The sequence below is a fragment of the Aethalodelphis obliquidens genome, unplaced genomic scaffold (genome assembly GCF_003676395.1).
Source record: "Aethalodelphis obliquidens isolate GAN/ISIS:26980383/991018 unplaced genomic scaffold, ASM367639v1 scaffold11, whole genome shotgun sequence".
NCBI classification, from domain to species: Eukaryota; Metazoa; Chordata; class Mammalia; order Artiodactyla; family Delphinidae; genus Aethalodelphis; species Aethalodelphis obliquidens.
In genome coordinates this window covers 4975272-4994629 of record NW_020837955.1, presented here as the reverse complement: position 1 = coordinate 4994629, position 19358 = coordinate 4975272, and the positions used below count along the sequence as shown (strand labels likewise).

General features: G+C 32.9%; 1 protein-coding gene across 16 annotated transcripts in view; it reads right to left on the bottom strand.

Moving 5' to 3' along the window:
- Positions 1–310: 310 nt before the first annotated feature.
- Positions 311–19358, bottom strand: part of PCDH15 (protocadherin related 15) — a 718778-nt gene continuing 699730 nt past the window's right edge. For 9 of the 16 annotated variants that reach the window (XM_027111890.1, XM_027111889.1, XM_027111888.1 and 6 more), the window contains one exon: positions 16647–18066. In XM_027111890.1, coding sequence (XP_026967691.1) covers positions 16647–18066 — 1420 coding nt within the window. Of the gene's footprint in view, positions 993–2533; positions 3383–4363; positions 4473–5326; positions 5398–10481; positions 10521–12192; positions 12212–16646; positions 18067–19358 lie in introns of those variants that run through there. The other 7 variants (XM_027111903.1, XM_027111902.1, XM_027111901.1 and 4 more) reach the window with 4 other exon arrangements.

The following is a 19358-nucleotide window of genomic DNA, read 5'->3' as shown; positions in this document are numbered from 1 at the left end:
AAACCGTTACCTGTAAAATCCTCTAATATAAATTTTTCCCATTTTTTATGAAAAGTAAAATTACATGCACCAAAACAAGTTCTGTGAAGCTAGAGATGAAAAGTAATCTATGGTAATCAACAAAATATAAATGCTTATTTAGTAAATATTATTTCTTCTTTATTAAAATGAAAAACATTTCAAGGCCCCAAAAAACAGCTAAATGTTTAAATGACGTTATATAGTGAATTGAGAGTCTGTCCAAAAAGATATTTGGGAAGAACAATTAGTTGATACAAATGTGAGTGTAAATCTGTCTCTTTTTAAACTTTAATGCCTACTGTTCAAAGTTTTAGCTTGTGTGCATGATATAAATCCCATACGTTGTTTTCTCAGTGACAATAAAAAGGGCAGTTTATTAAAAACTGAAGTAAAAACAAAATAACTTAAAAAAAAATCAGTCACAGTTTTGTCATTGGTATATGGAGGTTGTTCCAGGGACCCATCCAAAGCTCCTCGTCATCTGACTGCGTGTGGTCACTATGGAAGTCCAGAACCTCCTTGATGTTCTTACTGTCAACCATGGACTCCTGTTCAACTGTGCTTTTCAGCCTGTTCCCCAAAGGCTTCACTGTTGTACTGTCAGTCCCCACGTGGTAAGGGGCAAATGTAACCAGAGTTGGTCTTGTGTTCATTTTCTCAGTAGAAAATGGCCCCTTTGATAATGTGTTCAAGGGGACATTCTCTTCATGTGTCACTGCCAACTTGTCTAGTTTCTTAAAGTGCCTCCCCAATTGAACAGGGGAAGTAACTTTTAAGTTATCGGTGAGGCAGGCACGGCGGGTTCTCACCACAGAGCCATTCTGTGCAATGTATATATTGCCATTGATATTACTGTGGATATTGGGGTTGTGAAGACGGTTTCTCTGACATTCAGGAGCACTGTCTTCTCCAGCTGAGCTACTTTCATACTCTCGATCAACAACTAACTTTATCATTCTTTTTCTTGCCCACTGTCAAAATAAAAAAGCATGAATCATTATCAAAGGAATTAAAAGGGAAAAGAGTACAATGCCTGCAAAATTCAAAACCTTTGACAGAAAGCTATCAAAAGTAACAACCCAAGAGGTAGAGGGAAGAACCTTTTTATTAACATCAGTTTCTCTTCCACAAATTCTTCATTGGTTTGAGAGCTTAATAACTTCTGAAAAATTTTGCTAGATTGGAAAGTATACATTTCAGGAAGTACTTGTATTATTTTAGATCAAATTACTGCTATACTATGAAAAAAAAGTATACTGGTTATATTTAAGAATCTGATCCGTTCTTTGACAGTTGCTATACTTTTCAGGAATGTTAAATTGAAAGGAAAAACCCAGCATTATTAGTATATTCTGTTCATGCTAATACTTCCATTCCCAATATTTTAAAGATATTTTTAAACCCACAATATTGTAATTCTTAATTAATCCTCCATTATTAGCCAAACTTTTTGTATAATTTAATGCATTTATTCACTTGAAGTGTCCTGGTTTTCTGGATCATCCATTTAAATATATGTTAACTTAAAAGAAAATATCTTCCCATCCTGCACAATTTATTTTGTAATACACAAAACAGAAAACTAATGATTGTAAATTTTCCTTTAGTAAGCAACTGGAACACAATGGAAATTTTCACAAATTTATTTTTCTTTTACCAATCCACATTAGAAATGACAAGGTGCAGAGGTGAAAAACTCCTTGGTTATTCTTAAAATAGTATTGCCATTTTTGGGATATGTAAAGTACCAACATGTTGCACTAAGTAAGCCATGATTTTGGATTTCCAGATATATATTTCAAAATTATTATGTTACCCAGAAAAAAAACTTATAACTGTTACAATTCAATTTTTTTCTGAATCCACTTTAATTCCTATCCACAACAGAAGGGAAATGGTAATAACTTTTATTTTTTTAAATTTATATCATTTAACTTCTAATATTTGAAACTGCCAGCTATAAACCTAATTGAACATGTTCATGATATTTTTGATAATATGTTTGCCACCTGAAATGTACATATATGCAAAAGTAGTCTTGTAGAGATCTTATTTGTTACATATTGTCCTAAGGATTTAAGATGATACAAAACCACTATATATATATATATGTGTGTGTGTGTGTGTGTGTGTGTGTGTGTCTATATATATATATATATATATATATATTCATATAGTCCATTCCAGTAGTCAGAGCATTACTGGCAATACATAATGCCACATTGCATTAACAGAAATCACACTATGAAATATTAAATACTGATTAACTGATTGCATGTCTTCTGAATTACTAATATAGGAAAGATCAGTCAGATTTACCCTAATATATTCTGATATACAAATCTGTTTGGATAGCATATATATTCACTTCTCTGGCATGCTTCTAAATCTTAAGTCAGATAAGAATTATGATCAATTTCCTCCCCTTCAAGTGTCATTTCAGAGAACACACAGAAGGCACTGCACACAAGAGCACTCATCACTGCAAAACTTTCACCTACTGTGATCTCTTTTAAAGTGCTGTGTTGTAACCTTCTGAGCTTGCTCCTGGAGGCTTCTTTTCGTTTGCCTGCTTGCTTGGGTCATACTCTGGCACCTGAAAGCCCCAAGGACCTCCAGACTGACTTTCACTACTACTGCTACTCATACTTGATTCTGACTCCTCCTCACTTTCCACACCTCCTTCCACTGAAGCTGATTCTGCACTGCCCTCCTCAGTGATGTCTTGAGATTCGAGGTCCGTGGGCTCTTCCACAGGGGCCAGCTCACTTTCCTGTTCTGTTGGGCGTTCCTCCTCTTCTTCCACGTTCCGTTCTTCTGGCTCTTCAGGTAGCTCCTCTTTTCTATCTTTGACTTTCTGGACCTCTTCAGCAATGGGCCGCCTTCTTGCAAGAAAAATGTTCTTCCTTGCCTTTTCTCCTTCTGACTCCGTGGATTCTTCTGATTCAGGGGTAGAACTTTCTTCCTCCTCAGAGGGTGTCTCTGATTCAGACTCTTCTGTCGTCTCAGACTCACTGAACTCGGATTCCTCTTCACTGTATTCAGTATAGTCACTTGAGGATTCCTCCTCTGACTCTACCGTGCTTTCTGTAGCTTCCTCTTGGTCCAGTGTTAGTTTCAAATAATCTTTATCTTCTGCCTCAAGGCGTCTCTGCCACTCTTCATCTTCAAGGTCAATGACGCCTCTTCTATCAGCTAGTCCTCTAACTTTCTTAAAAATCATGGGGAATATCCTGGCACTCTTCCACGTCGTATATGTTGGCTCAGCTGCTGGTGGCTTTTCAATAGTGACAACTACTTCTTCCTCCTCACTAGGCTCTCTAATTTCAACTTTTGGTTTTTTAACTTTCTTTGCCTTTTCCTGAAAATCACGAAAATGCAATTGAAGTGTCAGCTGGGGAATGGTTATTATGTGACCATGTCTCACACAAGTTAAGCAAGAGTGAATCTGCAGGCTGACAGCTTCATGCAAGTTATAAAACTGGTTTCATAGAACAATCACACAATTCCCTACTGTTTATCCCCACTGCATATAGGCAGAAGGTGTTCAAGGAAATGTAAATTATTTTATTTTAGCTTTTACCTTATAATACCAAAATTTAATGCTTTCTCATTTTTTCTTACTCAAAATTTATTTTGCACCTTAGATCAAAGGAGAAAGAAAATTAATCATTACCTCTTCCCTCTCCCATCCCTAGACTTTGGTTAATAGTTTTATGTATTTGCTTTAACAAAATTTTAAGCAATCAGGAAATTATGATAGCTTATCTGAATAGCTAATGTAAAATCTGACTATTTGTAAAATTTTGAACAGGGTAAAAGTACAGTGACATTAAAACTTTTTTCTTTAAAATTTTTGGATAAGTATTCCAAATAAATATTTCAGGCAAAGTATAAGAATTGATATAGATGAATTAAATGATGAAATTCCATTAAGAATACTGGTGGTTTTATTTTTCTCTTAATTAAAAGATTGATATTGTACTTTCATGAGTTTTAGGTTTGCTAGACAATGTGGGAGCATTTTGTTTTGCAAAATACTTTTTAACATATTTGATTATAATATCTTTATGGAATAACATTTAGGATTTTATAAAATATAAATTTTATTGTGGCTTTATTCCAAGTGTTTAATGTTTTATAGAAATAAATAAACTTATAAAAAATTTCTGTAGACAAGGCAATGGAATGGTTAGCGTTATTAAATTGTTCTATGGAAATCAACTACTAAGTGAATAGGATTTCTGAAATTTTGAAATGTTTTGTAGCCTGCTATTCAAATAGGGCTAAAAAATATTATTCTTGAAATATTAATATTCCATTAAAAAATTACAGTAATTACCTCTTCTTCCTCATATTCCTCCTCAGCTTCGCCAACCACCTCACCATATTCCTCTTGTCCAGTTGGTGGTAACAAACGACGGCGACTTCCATATTGAGGCATTTCATACCTGTAACAGAAACTTACAACTTTAAGCAGTTTTTCATTTGATCTGTATAACCATGACTGATCTCTGTTTTCTTCTTTTTCTTCATCATTCAATCAACAGATATTTATACAGCACCTGTTGGGCTCCTTGTAAACTAGTTACAAAATCATAGAGAAAGAACTACAACCTGATGACCAATGACTTTTGCCATAATGGTACCCTGGAATAACAAGAAAAAGAGTTATTTCAGATTTAAGTTTTAGGAGAGACTAAAGAGAAAGGAATATTTTTCCTTGACTAACTGAAGAATTTAGGGCACCAAATTGGTTCTTTCTGAAAGTATGATAGCTTATTCAAAACATAAATTCTCTAAGTTTATAGTAAAAATCTGCTTCAAATGTGATCTGTAATGGTCTTTATTTTCCTCTACTGTATGTTTAGAAAGCAGTTAACTTATGTGTGTAGAACTGACTTTTGAAATGCTTATTACCGGATTCTAAAGTATGTTTTCTTCGTTTCTCTTGGGCAAATCTTGAGGCTGATTGGTTAGATAAAATATTAAATATCTCATATGAAAGAAATGGTGAATTCAGGAATTGAGCAAATATGTTTGACTTCTATTTCTCATTTAAATAATTTGAATAATTTTATTGCATTTTTCAAGTTGTAGCCAATATCAATATAAACATCAAAACAGAATTCAATATAGAAACATGGTTAAACTTGATTGAAGCTAAAACTAGATACATAACTCATTTTCAAAAATGAAACTGATGAAATGACACTCATAAAAATGCTAGTAATAATAATCATTTAATAACACCTTATTATTCATAAAAATATTAAGATACTGGATAAAAAATCTGAAGATGTACCCATGCTCATAACTGTAATAATCTTGTCCATATTCCTGGCCAGGATCAATTCCAGACTCCATGGATAACTCCTATTATTCAAAAAGAGAAATCGCATTTGAAAATAAATTCTTATCACATTTCAGCTCAATGTCAGATTTCCAGACCTAGTATTCGATGACTCAAAACACTGCTGTCAAAATAACTTTAATTAAAAATGTTAGACATATTCAAATATATATATATATATATATTTGGCTGTAACTCTTACACAAAATTAAGTTATGCTATTAGAACTGAGGAGGGGGAAAGTAAATTTTGTCTAATGGTAAACCTGTTAAAGATAACAGATAAGCATACCATTTGTTCTTAGATAATTTTTAAAACTATCAATAGACAGTTAATATTTCAATCTAGTTAACACATTACTAATAGACTTTAGCCTTGAAGAAAATTATAACATTATCTTCAGCACTGTTTCATCATCCTGATAACAATTTTCTAGTATCTAGAGCTCTCCCATTCACCAAATGCTATTCTTATGAAAGGATCTGAAAATCATTTATACATTAATAAAAAATGTGCTAATATGCGATATAGCCCAAGGATATTTACATTTTAAAACATACTGCTAATTCTGAATTTAATTTTTTTTAAAGAAATTTGTCAGACAATAGGCCCTTTCAAGGTTTCCAGTTCTAAATTCCAGACAATATTGATTTTTGTCACTCTACACTTATGGAAAGATATTTTTCCTGAGACATACATATAGAACTAGCTTTAAATAACTATTAAATTCAATTTCACTGTATTTTCCTCTTTAACTCCATTTTAACGTTTAAATAAATTGAACTGCCAAGGTTTAACCAAATTAATTTGCAATGAAGTAAGAAAAGGGAAGAAGGAAAACGTATAGGTATACATAGGAAAACCAGTGGATACTTATTTCTAAGATCATCTACTATTCATAAGAACTAATTTTGTTGATCCAGGTATAGTATTAGTTAGGAAAAAAAGTCCTCTGTGGACACTAATATATCATTCAAAAAGTGTGGAAATTCACAGCCTGCATGATGGAAATGTACAATAGACTTCACTTGTGCTTTGTTTGGCAAATATCATTTTAAAAAAGTGATTAGTTGCCCAAATGCTCATCAGAAAATGCTATTAAAGATCTGAGTTTTTATTTCTCTCAAAAAATAAAAAGATGGCAACACTGGGCTCATATTTTTACACGTCATGAATTTAGTTGGTGGTACTACTCCTTAAAGCAATCATGTTTTCTCCTGGTTACTGCTGTATTCTCCACCAGACTATTTTACATCTACACCCCCAGTCACAATAGGATGCCCCATCTGCTCTTTTTTATTTTTACATTGAATAAACTCTGTTCATTTACATCACTTCCCTAGATTTTTATAAGTTTGCAATTACTCTACTAAATGTACTCTCTGATGCATTTGCGGTTACAAATACTTTGTGAATTAACTGCAAAGGAATCCAGTTTTGATGTTAAAAAGGATTCAGTTTACCCACAAGATTAACTAAAAGTAATATATAGATAGATAGATAGATAGATCAGCAATACCATCTTGCATCAAGGACATGGAGCTCTCATATGCTTCTGGAGGGATTATAAATTAGCAAAACCATTTGGGAAATGTTTGGGAATAATACCAAAGTCAAATATATGCACCTCTTTTCACAGAAATTCAATTTAGTTCAGTCTACGTGCCCAACATATATATGTAAAATTGTTCACCAAAATGCATCATTTGTAACAGCCCAAAACTGGAACTGATGCAAAAGTCCATGAGATAAGCACACTACTACATCACATAGCAGAGATGAATCTCCCCAACAGAATGATGAGCAAAGGAAGTCAGGTACAAAATGAAACATGATTCTATATTATTCTATTTATATAAACTTCAAAAACAGACAAACCAATCTGGGTGTTAGAAGCCAGGTAAAAAGTTTTCAATTGGCAGTAATCCCACTTCGGAAAAACCTCATTGGCTACAATATTGCTACTACTGAGCAATAAATGGCTATATTTAGAAGGAACTCATGCCATTTGTGACGACAACATGAAATGAACCTTGAGGGCATTATGCTAAGTGAGACAAGCCAGACACAGATACAAATACTGTATGGTATTACTTATATGTGGAATCTGAAAATAAAAAACCAAATTAAAAGCCAAACTCATAGAAACAGAGTAGAAAAGTGGTTGCTGAGTAGAGGAAATAGGGAGAGGTTAGTGAAAGTGTCCAAATTTTCAGCTATAAGATGAACAAGGTCTGAGCGTCTAATATAAAACATGGTGACTACAGTTGGTAACACTGTACTGTATGACTGAAATTTGCTAAAAGGATACAACTTAAATATTCTCACCAAAAAAATAATTTAAAAAAAGATAAATATGTGAGGAAGGATGCGTTAGTCTTTTCACAGTGTATACATATGTCAAATCACCACAATGGACACTTGAATTATCTTACAATTTAATTTGTCACTTATACCTTGATAAAGCTGAAATTAAATATACGTATTAAATATTTATCTTGGGAAAAAAGCTAGGTGAGTGGTTAGGGAAAGGAGAAATAATATCTGAGTGTTAACATGGAGGGGCTACCGGAGAGCTAGTAGGGCATGAGCATGCTGTAAAAATTCATTTTGCTGCACTATATGATTTTATGTCTGCAGTTTTATTTCCAATAAAAATGTTTATTATAGGAAAAGTTTTATTGTAGGAAGCCAATTCAGACCAATAAGAAATTGGGACAAAGTTAAAGTCTAAGTTTGACTTATTCAAATTTTAAAAATACACGTTTTTAAAACGTGTATTTAAAAAATACAAATTTAAAAAATTTAAAAAATACACGTTTCATATTGGTAGGCTTAGACTTCTGAGGCATCCAAAACCCAACGTAATTATACTGGTTTAAATGAAGCAAATAGGTCTCAGAAGTAATATTTAACTACTTGACCAATGCATGTTTTATCTAATACATAGGGAGACTGAGCAAAGACTGCCAAGTGATTTTGAAGTTGAAACCTAAATGTCCATGAATGGAAGAATGTATAAAGAATATGTGGTACATAATGGAGTATTATTCAGCCTTCAAAAGAAAAAAAAGAAGGAACTCTTGCCATATGCTACCACATGGATGAAACTTGAGAACACTGTGCTAAGTGAAATAAGCCAGTCACAGAAGGGCAAATGCTGCATGACTTCACTTACATATGGTATCTAAAATAGTCAATCTCAGAGAAGCAGAAAGTAAAATGATGGTTGCCAGGTGATGGCGAGAGGGGGAAATGTGGAGTTGCTATGTAACAGGTCTAAAGTTTGAATTAAGCAAGATGAAAATGTTTAGAGATTGCTGTGCAGCATTCTGCTTATAGCTAACAATACTGTATTGTGAACTTAAAAATCTAAGAAGAAAGATCTCAAGTTATGTGTTCTTACAACAATTAAAAAAAACAAAGGTTTTGAAGTTGAATTCTAATAACTTTTAGCAATAATGAAAAATATTTATGGAAACATAATGCGACTGAGTGGATTTCAGATTTTAAAAGAATCAATTTACAGACACGTACTTTTTCTTTTTCTCTGAACAGTAAATGAAACTTAGCTCTTGCTAGCTACAATATATATCTGGCATCAAATGACTTTAAAAAATACAATAGAAGGATAGAGCAACTGGGAAAGAGCCCAGGAAACTCAATCATAGATTTAATCTGTCACTCTGTATTCTGTAGGGAGAGACAGGAGCTAGTAGAAGGGAATACTCTGAAGGGTTGGTCTTGGATACTTATACCACCCAGAAAAAAAGAAAATGGAGGAAGGACTTGGTGACCATTAAGCTCCTTAAGTCAGCCCTAAAAAAGAGTGTAATATTGGCCTTTTTTGCTGTTCCACACAGTCCCTGTTGCCATCCACTTAGCAGGTAAATCCTAGAGTTTAGAAAATCATGCTAAGTAGCTTACTAAAAGGTGCTTTTATGGGCAGATCAAATGCTTAATGTTATTTTAAAAATTCATTTTTGCTGACTGCACACACATAGAATTAACCTAGTTTCTTACTGATCAAAGTATAAAAATTTATACTGATGCAAACAAAACAAGAAAAATAACTACCATTTACTGAATTTCTTCCCACTATGTTCCAGTTGCTGAGCTAGGAGCTTATATATGAAATATTACTGCCAACATTCTATAAAAGATGAAATTGATGCTTAGGAGGATACATAGCTTGACTAAGGCCTTGCATCAGGTAACTGGCATTTGGATTTTAACTCTGAGTTATCAGATTCAACAGTTTATGGAGAAGTCTCCATGGAAATTTTTGATAAAATGTATAAAAGGTGAATATTCCTGTCACTCAACCTCCCGATGATTTGGGGGAGTAAATTCTAACCACAAAATGCCTGTCTTTAGCAAAGTTAAGATTCTGTTGTTGAGAAATAGGAATAAAGGAATAATTTTTTAAGTGGAGCTTAGAAAATACTAAATTTTCCAAAGTAAGGAGATATTTAAAATTAACTTTAATATATATGTTTTTTATTTAGGAAGTATATATGAATAATAAATAAATAAAAATCATATGCATTTATTATATAACTCCAAATATCTTTTTTTCTTCTTTCAGAAGAAAATGTCATAAGCATCTTAAAATAGACATGTGCCCAAAGGCAGTATTTTGAATCACATTTCAATGATCAAAGTCTGTTTATCACAACCCAATTTCTACCTTTGTTATTTTAGCACAGATGTCAGCGTTCTTTCTTCAGACTTTGCCTAACCTAAGTCTGATCTCAAGAACAGTTCTGATGAATCTAGATTCACTAAGATAACTGACAGATCAGGTTCATGACTCGCTTCATTTAATGCTTGCTTGTTTTTAATAGGAACAAAGGTCTTATTTATCTAATTCCCAGAGAGTGAAGCTAAAAATTTGGAATTTCAGTCACCAGAAAACAGCAGAGAGGTGATTTGCTTGCTTATTTATTTGCTTATTTGTTTTAATTTAAAACCACCTCTTCTCTTCCTTGTAAAATTATGCCATACTGGCAGCCACCCACTCTGCCCACATGTTAGATGGACCTCAGAGTCACATAAAGTATTGTCAAGACTCAGTGAAGGTTGAAAAGAAAAAGAAAATTGATACCTCTGGTTTAAGGAGAGAAGGCCTCAGCAGTTGTTGTTGCTGCCAAAGGAAAGTAAAATAGAAAAAGGTTTAGAAAATAATTCAGGTGGAAAAAGTAGATTATCATTGAAAAGAGAGAAAATAAGGCCACAGCTTAAAACTGGTTACCTTGGGATATGATTTATTATTCATGTGATAGCTACTAACAGCATTAAATAATATTTTGACTATTAATGTTAGAACATAATTAATTAATGTGCTTTAATTTCATCATTGTTTTAATTAACATCAAAGCTAATAATCTTAATAAATAAAAATCTATAAATAACTTTTTGGTTTAAGCTTCATAGTACAAAGAGTCATTTATGGTTCTGAAGCACTTTAAGTATCACACAATTCTTTTTAGCAAATTTAACCTTGTTTTAAATTGGCCCTCTTTTTTTCTCCCCGGTCATATTAGGTATAATCATATTATATATACATAATCAGGAAGAAGGGTAGGGCACACAAAATAATGATATGGTTGTAATATATTCATCATTATATTTAAGACATGCTCCCCATTTTTCTTTTTACCAAAATGTGGAATGCTTGAACTCAAGCATTAAGCACGTTTTCAGAAATTCTTTTGTGATTAAAGAAATTGTCCTTCCTCACTTTTTGCAGAGATCATTTCCCACTGCCCCCCATTTCACCCATATTTTTCAAAAAACAGAGTCTCTATTGATCTGTTTCATGATAACTTATACTTTAACCAGATGAAAACAAGATACACAATTTAAATTTTGGCGTCTCAACTCTTGAGGGGAATAGTTATACAACATAAATCTTAAAGTAAGCATTGGGAAAGCGGACAGAGAAGTTCAGGGAGATAATCCTACCAATGAACCAACTGTTTGAAATGGCCAATAGAACAACTATTTGACTGAAGGGATAGATTTTCCATGATACAGATGTTAATGAGTTAGTGCAGTTAAGGTATTAACTTAAAGGGGTAGGAAGTTGAAGTTAGAGATATTCTGATTCAATCTGCTAGCTGTTATAATTATTCCTGAAAATCAGTTTTTCTTAAATGCATTCATTTTGATTTCCAAAAAACCTAGGACGTATGAATTCTAAACTGTTAGCCAATTAAGTCATATGCTTATTTCATTCTCTTAACTGAAGAGCTGTATGCCAAACCATACTAACTTCTCAGTGATTCATTGATAGCACCACTTACAGCATTATTCACCAAATACCATTGGCCAGAATGCCCAGTATCTTCTTTGTGGACTGAGAATCAAATTAACACAAAGAAAAGCCACAGCTTTCTAATAGTCTGACTTGTTTTTAACTCTTCAAAAGCTCAAGCTCAAACATGGTAGGAATGAGCCTTGGACTGATTAAAAAAAAAAAAGTATCTAAATTAGAAACAGTTTCTAGATTAGATTTATAGCCTTAGAAAAATAAATTTGGGGGAATGTCACAATATTGAGAGAGAATAATTCAGGAAAAAATAAATTTATCTTTGAAAAGGTTGGCAGTTGATCTTTATTCACCCATTGAATAATAGACTTAAAACCCCAAAACAAAGAAGCAACAGATATACAAGAAAATAAATAGCAAAGCATACTTATGTTTTGTTAAATGAAAATACCCTCATTTTGAAAGAATGTAAATCAGTCCTGCCTATAACATAAATATTGTCCTAATAAGCTTATAATGTAACATAACACCATAAAGCCCTTACCTCTGATGTATAACCTCTCCTGCAAGGCAGAAACGAAGAAATCAGTATTAAACATCTTGGATTTTCAGATTGAATAGAATTATAGATAAGGGTAACTTAAGAAAATCAGAGAAAAACTGAGAAGGCAAATTTTTCTAAAATGTTGTCTCAGTGAGAAATATATTTTGTGGCAGTATCAAGACAGGAGAATCAAGGTTTCATGCCTGCATTATTAAAAATAATTATCACGCCAGACCCTCATTCCATATGAACACCAAACTATTCACAATCTATTTTATCTCAATGGTGTTTAATAACATACCTTGACATACTTTGACTCTGTTATGATCAGTTGTATTAAAAATATTCTACATCATGTCTGTCCTAAACAAGTCTTGATACATGTAAGATACTCATTTGGGGAAAAGATATGCTTCATACATGAAAAACATATTGGTACAGGACAAAAAAAAATATCTCCATGACTAGAACATATTCTTCCAAATGTTTGTAAGATTTTTTTGTCTGTGTCCATTTATTCTAAAAATAATAAATGCAAAATATTAACTGGCCTTTAAAGGTCAATTACATTATTAAACATGAAGTAAAAAAGTTTTTAGAGATATAATAGCCAAACATTCAATATTACCTAAAGATTTATAAAGTTAAATGGACAAGTAAGTGAAACAGTAGTTGACTGTACTTGAGAGGGAAAAAAGCATGGAATTTTTTTCAATGTTGAATGTCATTAATTATGAAGATTTTTCATTTATTATTCATTAAACACTTGACCTAAAGTATAAACCTGGTGCTGTTGACTATGCTATATGAAATTAATAAACAACTGCAATGAAGAGTTATTATGAAGACTTTCTAAAGTTCAGCAAAACAATCTGTAGAAAATTTATTTAAAATATTTCAAGGACTTTGAAAAATAAGTCTGCTTATTTGAATGCATCTTAAGTGCTTAAGGCATTGTTGATTGAAATGGCTGGAAATAATGGTAATATAATGCTTATACATATATATTGCTATCAGCAATTTATACAATAGTCCTCCCTTATCTGTGGCATCTCTATTTGCTACCTGCAGTCAACCATGGTCCAAAAACATTACGTGGAAAGTTCTGGAAATAAAAAATTTGTAAGTTTTAAATTGCACTCCAATCTGAGTAGCATTATGAAACCTCACACCATCCTTCTCTGTCCCTCCCAGGATATGAGTAGGCCCTTTTTCCAGTATATCCATGCTGTATACACTACCCACCCATTAGTATAGGACAGAAAAGTGTATATAGGGTTTGGTACTATCCGAGGTTTCAGGCATCCACTGGGGGTGTTGCAGGGTGCTTATGTTATATGGTTCTGCCAATAGAGGAATGATAATCCTAAAGCATTTAGAAGTTTAGACATTTTCAGCTTTTACTCAATTTGTATCTTTTAGAGATATGTAGAGTTGAGAGCTCATACTTAGGTTTTAATAATGACTACTGAGTCACATATGTAATATAAAATATCCAATAAAACCTATATTTTATTTTCTAGGATATTTAACTTGCTTCTTTTCATTAGCAATATTTTCCATAATGTAGGAACTAAAATATCAATAGATGAACTATACTTTTTTGTTGAACTATACTTTTTGAAACTTTTTGTTGCTTTTTATTTGGTTATTTGTATTGTTTGTCTTAGCTCAAAGGCAAAAAGTAACTCAGAAAAGGTAAACAGCAGAATCAATATGTGTCTGCTTTCAATTAACATGACTTCCTATTGATCCTTATAAAGCCATTCATATGATATTGATACGTCATTATGTAGTTTATATCCAATGTGTAGTTTTCATTTTACATCATTTGTATGTATTACTGTTTACTTTTAACAATAAGGATAATGTCTGGTAACCTGTTTATGTCTTTTAATAAGGTACCTAATAATTTCTTGTGCACTAATTGGATCATAATAAATGCAGAATGAAAAAAGGGCATTCTTTTCTTAGAGGTTGGTTGTCAGGTTATGGGGGCTTAGGAGCTGTGGAGAGAAATAATATTTTGGCTTGTATACTCAAAGGATATTTTTAGGTCTCATGTAGAAGATGTTCCAATTGACTTTTATGATGAAGGAAATATCTAAATATAATGTGTCAGTAAAAGACTAGATTAAACATAAAACATGGCAATGGACGTTTCGTTTTAAAAGTGTAAGATGCAAGAGGGAGGGGGTATGGGAATATATGTATACGTGTAGTTGATTCACTTTGTTATAAAGCAGAAACTAACACACCATTGTAAAGCAATTATACTCCAATAAAGATATTTTTTAAAAAAAAGGAAAGAAAAGAGTTCCCAGTCAAAAAAAGATACTAATAAAATTTTTAAATTATAAAAATATTATAAAAAGGACAAAGTAACAATTTAATAAGGCTATACATACCTACATAAAATTGTTATTTGGATTTCTTATATTTCTTTGGTAATTAGAGATTTCATTATCAAAGAATTCTAAGGAATTATCAAGATATTTCTTTCACATTTCCAAGAGGTTGATACAAAATAGCATAAACACACACACACACACACACACACACACACACACACACACACACTTGCACATTAAACGCTTACACAGTTGTCAATAATACCTTTTCAGAGTCCGCCAAATAGCACAAGTTCTCATGCATATGACCAGCTGCCAACAAAAACTCCAACTGAAGTTTTTCAGTGAAAGAGAGAAAAAAATCATGTTCAAGAACCCCAGGAAAAAAAAATTACTCTTGATTTGGATGAAAAGAATCTGAAGTAGAGGAACTAATGAAAATAATTAACTTTACATTTTTTATTTGGTATTGTTAATTGGGGATGCCGTATCAAATTCTTGAAGAAATGTCACATAATATGAGTCAAACAAAACCAATGAAATGATGCATTCATTGTAGGGCTCTGAATCTATATTAATATACTTACAATGGCAATTATCAAGCAAGACTTTCCCTATATTTTAGAATTGTGTTTTTCTCTGTACAGACTTATATCTTCTAAAATATTAAAGCTGAAGAGTATAATAAACAATTACACTTGTATTCAAAGTGGGGATTTCCAGTAAGTAAAATTTATTCCATGTGTGAGATGGAAAAAACAAAGTAATTACTCGATGGTCCAGTGTAGCTTTCATTAGGACAGAAAGATGGTACTTAGCTTAGCTGATGCCTTTAAGAATTTAACAAGTTTAGCTCTAAGATGTAAGAATAACTACAACTACTGAAATTTCTACCTAGAGTATAATTTTTTATTTTCTTTGCCTAAACCAAATAGGAAAGACATATATATAAAACTGGTGACAGTTCACCAGATATATTCCGCTTGATTTCTATTTGAAATTTTTATATTTCATTTACATGCTATAGGCTAAATTTGGATGATTTATCCATAGCAATTAAAAGTAACTAGGAATAAAACTGAGAATGCATTTTTCTAAATTTTAATAACATAATAAGCACATTTTATACTATTGATAAACTTAATGGAAATATAATTTTCAACAATGAAATAACTAAATTCACACTAGATAAAACTTTGTAGGCATTTACTTAACCTTTTGCTGAAACGGATGAGAATTTATTTATTAAACTGGAGATAACTATTATTTTTGAAGGAGAATCTTATGATAAAATTATAATTAAGGAGATGATATAATAATGCAAAACTAAAGAGCACTTTAAACATTTGTGGGAACAATGAAATGTCTTACAGAAGTCAGCAACTCAAGATTTATTTCCATTATAAAGAAGGGAAGAGAAAGCACAATGAGAAATAAATAGAATAAAACAGCCATTGAAAAAAGTAAAAGATTTATCAAATGTATAAGCATACTAGGAAGATAAAAGCAAGCCAGAGTAAAGGGTGTTCTTATAAGAAAACAGATGCCTACATCTTATAGCACCTGAGATTTATTTTGGAATACCATAATGTCTGTCATCTCCTACATTTCTAGATACATAACATTTTACTTTGGTAGTATTTCTTCTTACCAAATACATAGGCTTCAAGGCAATAACAGAACATACGATATCATTTTTTAGCTTACTTGTAACAGTCTGCTGTTTTCCTGGAACACTCATATAAAACTATGATCAAAAAGCAAATGTAAAACTTAACATGATAAACAAGCAAGCCATTGATTTAAGTTGGATATCTAACTTTCATGCCCATATATGCCCATTGAAAAATAGATTGAAATTACTTACTTTTTAAATAAATGTAGACAAATAATACTACTTCGTAGTTAAGAAAATTAAGGTACATCTATAATATGAGTTAGTAATGGTGAGATTAATAATCTTTTAAATTAAAAATGAGGAAAAAACAGCATTGCATTGAGTTTCAAGTAAAAGAATGGAATCTTCTTTAATGTTCAAATTTGCCTCCACTTGAAGCTTATGGTCAACAAAAGAGTTGTCCATTTAAAACCAGAAAAGCAACATTACAGTGAAGTAAACTGACTGTGAGTTTGTGTTTCAATTCCCTCAACAATATTGTGCAAATTCTCCTGGTTTTGTTCAGATGTCATTTCCATATTTGTTGTCTCTGAAAGGCAACTCATTTGAAGTTTTAAGAGGTGTGCTGGTGGATTATTGTTTTCTATTTGACTGTACATGTTAGCTACTGACTTTTCAAGTTCTGCTAAGTTTTTTATATGCTTGAGGATGCCTTTTGGTTCCCTTTGAGGATTTGCATTACACACTGTTGTTGATGTTGACAGCTGTATTGCAGTGGACTTCATTTCCTTGGCTGGTGTCACATTGACAGTGTGTTTAATAGCTGGTGTAAACACACACTTCGTGGATGGAGCTGAAGTTGAAGGAGGCAGTGAAGAAGGAAGAGGAGGAGATGGTGGAGGAAGAGAGGAAAGTGAAGGTGGAGGAGAAGTAGAGGGAGGAGGAGGGGGAACAGATAGTGGAAGAAGTGGAGGAGGAGGACAAAGAGGAGGATTAGAAGGAGGGGAAGGAGGAAGACTGGAAAGAGCAAAAGGAGTAAGGATAAGAGGCACAGGAGGAGGAGGAGAGGTTTTTAGTGGATGGGGAAGGTTTTCGAAAATGTCCCTTTTGGCTTCAAAAGTCATCATACAAGTGGGTGTCTCTCTGCTAAGGAGTGCAGAATTTAAAATGCAAGGCATTGACGGAGAAAGTTCCAAGGAACAGTCAGCAGGAGAAACAACATTAGGTTCTGATTTGAGTTCCACAGGTCTTGAAACAGTTGGCAAAGTGGAGAATGAGGGATGAGACCAAGGAGAGGAAAGTGAAGAGTCTGAAGACAGAGATTGCAACTGTTCTGTTCCTTGTATAATCAGTGATTCACCTTGCCTTATTTCCTCTTTTTCTGTTACATTTGTGTCTTCAGCTGTAAGCAAGGGACTATTGTTACCTCTTTTGTTTGGATTGGTTCCAGTACTTTCATTTTCAGCTTCTTGCCTGTTGCTTTGCCTTTGCTTTAGAGCTATGGTTTCTGACCTATTGGGAAGTTCCCACATTGGTCTCCTAGGTAAGCAGACTGGCCGATTCCACGTCCTCTGAATCTTTTCTCTTGGTCCCCTCAGAAACTCATTCTTGGCTTGCGTTTTGGATAAAAATGACTCTACAAAATCTGTTCTTAGTAAAAAGTCTGAATTTGTTGGTCTTTGATCTGTATATTCCTTGTAAATGGTACTGTGGGTATATAAGTCATCATCATCAGACATCAGTGTGAATTCTCTTGCAGACTTGGGCCAGCTGTTCTTAACAGATCCATCTACATGAGTCTGCTTGTGAGCCTCAACAGTACTGGAAGAAAAGTGCTGATGTTTCCTGTCTTCTGAGACTGATTTATTTTCCCTGCTTTGTTGGAAATGGTAGAGAAGGAAAAGACTTGAAAGAAAAGAAGATAATGAAATGTAAGGAAACAGGTTGTGACATAGCTTTTATGAGAAAGATGTTTTTATGGTTCTCATTACTACTTCAAAATATAAAAGGCCAAATAACACTAATCTACTAAAGCAAGCCATTACTTTGATGTTTCTGTTCTCAAAAAAGCAGGGCAGGAAAAGCTAGAGAGCTGTGAGCAGCATGAGAAATTTTCATTTTTTAAAAAATGTGTCAATCTGCACACTGATTTTTTTTTCTTTTTTTAGTTTCCATGTGAAGCTTCCATGACCACACATTATTAGTTCTCTCATGTATAAATCACAGTTCTCCAAATTGCAGACCAGCATGTTGGCTAGTGGTTTCATACCCTTTGCCTTGTTTAAGGATGCTCAGAACTGACTGTTTTGAGGAAAGGATCCTTAGCTGTATCTGATTCAGTACCTGTCCATTATCTCTCATTTTGGTAATTCTGTCCTGGAGCTAAAAGTAATCTCCTATTTGACATAAAGCTTGCAAGAGGATACAGAAAGAGCCCCTCAATTTTATGCTTAATAGTTTAAAAACACTATAAATATTACAAATAAGAAGAGGGGCTTCTGGTGTTTCTTTTGAACATGATATGGATCAAATTTCAATCAAGACTCACTTTAATGAAAAGATATACTAATACAACATAGTTTTGATATCACTGAAAGATCTGCTCAGGCATGGTCATTGAGTCATAGTGGCTATGCGTCATAGATAAAATTGGATAAGTCAAAGGACACAAATAAGTGTCTCTAATGAAAGCATTGGGACCCTTTCCCCAGAAAGACTGGGGACTTGTGGTTTTAAATAGTCTGTCATTAGACTTTGCTCTCAAGCTCAGAGTAACAGATATATTTTCGTTATTTAATATTTACCAACATAGTATAAATGAAATAAAAGGGAAATTTTTTGAAAAAAAATTAAAAGCCACATTGACACAAAGCCACATCCTAATAAAACTTAGGATGAGAAGGGAGACAATAAAGTGATATATAAAGCCAAAGTTATTATTGTGGCATTTGGCAAAAATACAAACTGGAAGAGAGAATTCTTAGAGGTGGTCAGGACCTCCTGAATAATTCAAAAAGTGGAGACAACTTGGATTAAACAAACAGCAATCACTTTTAAAACATTAAAAAGTAGTTTTTAAAAATCAGGGTTGACATTATATAGCAGTTGTTTCTGTGTAGATCTGTTCTTGGTTTTCTTTTTCTTGGAAAGAACTGTCTGTACAATACCACATCATTTTTGATGGAAAGATATCCATA